This window comes from Blennius ocellaris, assembly GCF_963422515.1.
Source record: "Blennius ocellaris genome assembly, chromosome: 18".
Taxonomy (NCBI): Eukaryota; Metazoa; Chordata; class Actinopteri; order Blenniiformes; family Blenniidae; genus Blennius; species Blennius ocellaris.
The window spans coordinates 16628647-16635049 of record NC_137667.1 but is presented as its reverse complement, the minus strand read 5'-3'; the positions used below and the strand labels follow the sequence as shown (position 1 = coordinate 16635049).

Sequence of the window (6403 nt, the reverse complement as noted above, 5' to 3'; positions counted from 1 at the left end):
TTGACCGACAGTAAATACATTAGGAACGTCATACAAACACATGTGGTCAACTTCCAAATGTGTTGGAACGGCACGCCGGCTACACAATGGACCCCGGGCCGGGCAGACAGGCAGCCTCCTCCACGCCTCCGGAGAACACCATATTTAAAGTGATCACTGCTCGCCTCGTTCCCAACAGATTGCATTATACTTCACAGCTGTAGAAGCTGTGCGTCCAGGCTGCACACACACACACACACACACACACACACACACACACACACACACACACACACACACACACACACACCGAGCTTAACGTGGTCACCTTGACAGTTGGTGTTGCACCGGAGCGGTGAGGTTGTTTGTTTGGCCAGGGAAGTGACATGACGACAGAGGAGGAAATAGGAAACATAACAGACTACCTGACAGACTCATTCCACAGGCTTGACCTGAGACTGGATCCGAGCCAGCGAGCAATCAGAGAGCAATAACAAGGGGAGGCTCTTTTGTTTGTTCAGCCTATATCCTTATGATCACAAATATCGTGAATCTCGGGATCGCGGAAGTTTGTGAAAGATTCAATTAGACACATCAGGGGCACTGTGCATCTTAATGGCTGGGATAAATCAAATATTCAGAGAATTCTTGAACGTTAACTTGCATTTAAGGTAAAATGCATAATGATTTTAGAAAAGGAAAAAAAAGTGTTGTGTCTCTAGTTGTTGACACACCGTTTTCTTCTTCCGTTGTTGATTTATTGCCGCTGAAGCAGCATTTGGAGCTGTCGGGGCTTCAGCAGAAGGCTCTGACTAAAGGTTAGGATGGTGATGAGTCAACTCCTTGGGACGGAAAGGAGGCTGACATGTTCAGTGTTTTGCCCTCACTTCCTGAAATACGAAAAAGTGACGACATTCACAAATCTCAGTAAACGCTCATGTATCTCTGATTTGGCTCTTTAATTGGCGAAACACTATATTTGGTCAGTGAAGATTGAATATGAAGTCATATTTATTATCTTTGTGCAGGCGCGCAATAGAGAACAGTCTAAAACTACATCCTCTCATCGTGTTCATCGTATTGTTTCATGTAAATAATGTGTTGTTACTGTTGTTATGGGAAGCTGTGGCTTCAGTAGGTACAGTAGGTCGTCTTCCAGGTTAAGAGTTCAGTCCCGCATCTCGCCTTATCTGTGTCGGCAAGAAGTTGAACTCCAAATTGCTTTTAATTTAGATTGAGGACCCTGCGTGGCAGCCATTATCGTGGGTGTGTGAGGGTGTGAATGTGACTGTAAAGCAGCGCTACACTATAAAAGTTTATTGTTTTAATCAATTATTTTTACCCCTCCGACTTGTAATTCTTTTTTATGCAATAATTTTTTTAAGAAGTCACCAACCAAAAGAACTTGATATTATATCAATAGGATACCAATAGTTAACCTTTATGCGTTGACTGTGGGTGTCGTTTCCATCACTAATGTCCAATTAAAACAATGAGACTCAAGTAATGGGAATTTGATGGTTTTTTGTTGGGGGGTTTTTTTCCGTGTTTTTTTAATACTATATATATATTATATATTTTTTTCAAATTAGGTCAATTCAGCCAATTAAAAGTAATCGATTTTTTTTTGGCATTCATGTACTTTTAGGTGCAATTTAGGATACCTGAACATTTTGCCTCCATCATCAAAGTGGCCACAATTATTCAGTTTTTTCCCCCCATAATTATTGCAAAAAAAAAATTAATAATTATAAATAGTTTTTGTTTGATTTCTTTTGATCACCCTTTGTTGTCGTATGCGTCTTTGTCCTTGTCCGTGTTGCGGCGTCCTACCCTGAGGCGCTGCATGAGGTTACTGAAACATTACAGGTCATCTTTACCAGGGGAGTCGGCAGCGGCACCCTGAGCTAACCCTGACCGCTCCGGGGCTAATGCCCCACCGAAGATTACTTTCTCACCCCAAATGCCCGCGGCACTCACCCATCCGACTCCAGACTCCGGAGTATGACCGCCCTGTAGTAGACCGTGTGTGGAGGTTTAGACCCTGCAGGCATAAAGGGTAATGATATATCCTCAAATACATGAGCACAGTGCTGGAGAAATGCAAAAACTGGTGCATGATGAATGTTGTCATTCAGGTTGGTTTAATCACATCCAGAGGAAGGTCTCAAAGGTGTCAGACCTCGGTTTTGTTGTCGGTGCCAACGATGGTCATATTTAGCACTTGTGATTGTCGTAATGGTGGTTTTCAGATGGAGGAACCTGGTTTGAGCTCATGATTGTGTGCGTTTGTAAAGCAAATCTGCATGCATGTGGTCACGGTGCAATAGGTCAGGTTGGCAAAGCCTCTCCTTAAAAAAATGGTGGATAATGTAAAGACGGGCGAGTAAGATGCTAATCAGCAGCGCGGTGTTTCCTCCTGCTTGCAGAACGGCGGGTTCCCTTCCCTCACTCTGGCTTTAATGCAGGGCCCAGCCAGGCCCAAACATCCTGACGGAGAGAGGCTTTTCGCTTATCAGTCAGGAAACACCGCTCCTCCGCCACATCCTCTTTACAAGAAGCACGACTCAACCATTCCCAAAAAATGCAGGAAGACCAGCCAGACTCCAGGATTTGTCAAAAGCCCCCTGAATTCCTTTTATCGAAAAAGAAAAATTCAAGAGAACAGAGAGGGTGAGGAGAGGAGTGGAAAGAGGAGAGGGGGGAGAGAGAGAGAGAGAGAGAGAGAAATGAGGAGGGTGTACAACAGTCAACGAGGCCCCAGAATTTATTTTTTTTTTATTTATTTTGCACAGATTACGAAAGGTCTGCATCAGCAAGATATAACATTGGGGAGGGGGTGGAGGGGGGGTCCGGCATGCCTAAGAATGGCACCCTGGAATAAGACTGTAGAAAACAAAGGACGGTGGAGATGGAGGCGGGCGGGGACGGCTGTGCCTGTTTTACACTAATCCTCTGAACCGGGATGAAATGAAAGCGAGAGGAGAGGGATGGAGAAAGACGACGGCGGGTGGAAAAAGCCAGTAGGGGAGTGGGTGTCATAATGGGCCTCTCGCTGCGAGACGGCACTCGAAATAGAAGAACACTCAATTAAACATTTTTTTTCCCTCCTTTCTGAATTGTTTATGGACATGTTGAAAGCTTATGACTCTACTTACTTGTATTGTTTTTATTACTATTTCAATATCTAATTGTTTTCTATGTATACGAGTACAAGTGTAATCCATAAGCGATACAGCTTCATGGTTTTAGTATATATTATAACCAATAATTCTTAATTATGAGGAACAATAAACAGAATTCTTATGTCATGGTGTTTCGTCTGTTGAAGTGTGATCCAAGTAGCAACTGCGTTGATATAAAAATTGACCTTTATTTTAAATTACTGTCTTTCACAAACCTAAATCAGCATACAGTTATAGTTACTATTATTATTTCTCATTGTAGACGTTGATTATATATTATTAGGTATTTGAGAAGAAGTATAAACGCCTTTCTTTCTTTCTTCATTTTTACGTTGCATAAGAAATGTCCAACTGAAACCTCATTCAATTACAACTACTGAGGTAAGACTCCCAAACTGGTGAGAGCAAGAACATAAAAATACAAACATTTGAATGGAAAGCATTGATAATAACAATACAGGTAGCATTGAAGCAAAACATCAAAGTACTTAAATTAGCTTCTTAAGAGCGTCTGTACATGCCTCAGTGGCAACAGTAACGGGTGACACTTACAAGTAGACAAAGACAATTGTTCTACTGGTTGAAGAAATTTCATGACAACCGGAGGTGGCATACTATAGTAATTTGTGTCTGCATCCCTGAGGTGTCCATCTCCTTCTTCCACATCCCCCCCAATCGGCTCCAGATCATCATAGTGCTCAGTATTCAGTTCACGGTCAGATGAAGTTGTCCACAAATGCTAATAAAAGTTTTGATATATGTTCTTTAAGCATCCGGGTTGCAACGCCATCCCATGTTTCTAGTGGGGTTTAGCACCGCTGTAGTGTCTCTCTGGTCAGTCAGCAGATTTTTTTCCCGCCGCGCTTACGAGATGCCGTAGTTGTTGTAGTAGGCTGCCGTCGCGTCGGCGAGCACAGAAATGAGGCTGGTCTCTGTGCTGCTGCTGTTGCTGGGACACGTGGTGGCGGAAGCCGTGGCGGCCGACGCCACCTGGATGTGTCCCGTCACCGTCATGCCGCCGCCCTGCTCGGGGTGGAACCCGCTCACAGTGGAGTTCAGGTACTGGTCGAACTCATTGCGGTCCACCTCGCCCAGAAGTTCCGCCTGGCTCAGTTGGTCCAGAGTCTCCAGGTGACCGTGTGTCTCTGGCGGAGGGGACAGCTGACCCAGGTGGCCCTGATGGAGCCCGTGGTGGATTTGCGGAAAAGGCGAGGAACTATAGTAGGACAGGGGAGGGCCGGGGATGAGTCCACCGCCGCCTCCACTTTGGGACATGTGAGGGAGGTGACCTATGTGCGTGGGCCCGCAGTGGATTTGGGTTTGATTATAGTCAGTGTGGTACGGAGGCGGACTGCCCAAGTGTGTCTGATTTTGGTGGTGATCGTCTGGACAGGAAGCCGAGGACGAGCAGGAGACGGAGGAGCTGCCCGACGTGGAGTAATAAGAGGAGGGCACGTGCTCGTGGTCCATGGCATCTAACGGGGACATCTCGGGAGGGGTGGGGAGGCCATAGGGGTAGGTGTCGAAGCTGCTGCCGGAACCGGCGGGGTCCCGGAAACTTCTGACGCTGGGCAGAGCCGGGCTGGAGCGGGAAAACGTGCCGCCGATTCCGTTCGAGCCGCCGTCATCTTTATCGTGGGGGTGGCAGAGGGCTCGCTGCTCGGGCATGGCGTGTTCAGGGGCCATCCCACTCAGGAGGAAGCCAGGGTCCACTCGCTTACAGATGCGTTTCAGCTGCTTCTTCCGGCGAGGCCGATACTTGTAGTTGGGATAGTCCTGCATGTGCTGCACCCGCAGCCTCTCCGCTTCCTCCACATAGGGCCTCTTCTGAGGGGGAGTCAGGGCCTTCCACGACTTGCCTGCACGAAACAGACACGGGGCACGTTTAACTTCCCGTGAAATTATTGAAGGCAGTACTAGAAATCAGTAATTGCTACCATTTCTTGCAATTAAGTAGTTAGTTCATGGCCAACCGTTAATTTTTTTTCCACATGATGACAAAATGAACACATGGAGAACAGAAAGTGCCTACTAAAAAAAATATTTTTTTAAAGTACCACATTCATATCAATCCTAGGTACAAAAGTATTAATTAGACCAATTCAATGTTTATAAAAAAAGCATGCTAAAATGTCAAAATATTTTATTATATCATGTATATGGTTAATTCTCTAGAAGAACAAAAGAAATAAATCCGTGTCAAAATATATAATCTCCACTTTCATTTTTGCTTCTGAATACTGATTTATAAACTCACCTTGATTTTTTTTTTAACCGAAATATTTGAAAATATACATCATTTAAAATATATATCATATATTTTAAAGCAACTAACAAATAGCTCTTTAACTGCTTTAACAATCACACATCCTACTGTGGACAAAGCCGGTAGAAAACATGGATGAGTCTCGATTTGTGCGTATGCCAGATTTGCACAATCCGTGTAACTTTAATCCGACAGTAATTGCTTCCATTTATGTTTCTCTGTGACTTTTAACGAATGAACAAAATGTTGAATTTATCAGGATTTATGCGTGAAGTTGTGAAACATTACTTTCGGTCACCTCACTCTTGACCAGCAATTATCTACATATTTGTTTAAAAAAAACAAAAAACAAACAAACGAACAAAAAACAAGAAAGAAAAAAAAAAGCTGATTTCAAACGTGAGAATTTGACACTTTGGATCTATTTCTTTTGCAAAGTTGTCATTTGAAGACACCAAAGTTTTGTAACACAACAGAGGCCTAAAGAGAATAAAAAAGTTTGGAGGAACGTAGAAAGCAATAATAATAATAATGATAATAATAATAATAATAATAATAATATAATCTTACCCAGCATCTTGCTGAGCTCGGCGTTGTGCAGGTCCGGGTTTTGGACCGCCAACCGTTTGCGCTCGTCTTTGGCCCAGACCATGAAGGCGTTCATGGGCCGCCTGATCCGTGGCTCCGGCGCCTTGTCGGCGGCGGTCCGGTGCGGGCCGTGGCCGTCGGGCGCGTCTCCGTCTCCCGGAGGACACTCGAAGGACTCCGGCCAAGACGAGTACGCGCTGATGAGAGCAGCCATCTGCGCGCGCTCTCCCTCTCTCTCTCTCCTCTCTCTCCTGTCCAAAACTTATAGGATGCGCGTCTGACTCTCACTGCGACAAGTTTCACTCTCTTCTTGGGCGATAATTGAAAAGCTGGGGGAAAAAAATATTAAAAAACTTACATATAGAAAAAGGAAGAAAAAAAAAAA

The 6403-nt window shown here is 44.6% G+C and overlaps 1 protein-coding gene across 1 annotated transcript; it reads right to left on the bottom strand.

Moving 5' to 3' along the window:
- Window positions 1–2902: 2902 nt before the first annotated feature.
- sox7 (SRY-box transcription factor 7) lies at window positions 2903–6403 on the bottom strand. Its single transcript, XM_080513872.1, has 2 exons — window positions 6001–6403; window positions 2903–5023 (listed from the first exon to the last, which is right to left on the bottom strand). The coding sequence occupies exons 1-2, from the start codon at window positions 6230–6232 to the stop codon at window positions 4029–4031; spliced, it is 1227 nt and encodes a 408-aa protein (XP_080369998.1). The 5' UTR covers window positions 6233–6403; the 3' UTR covers window positions 2903–4028.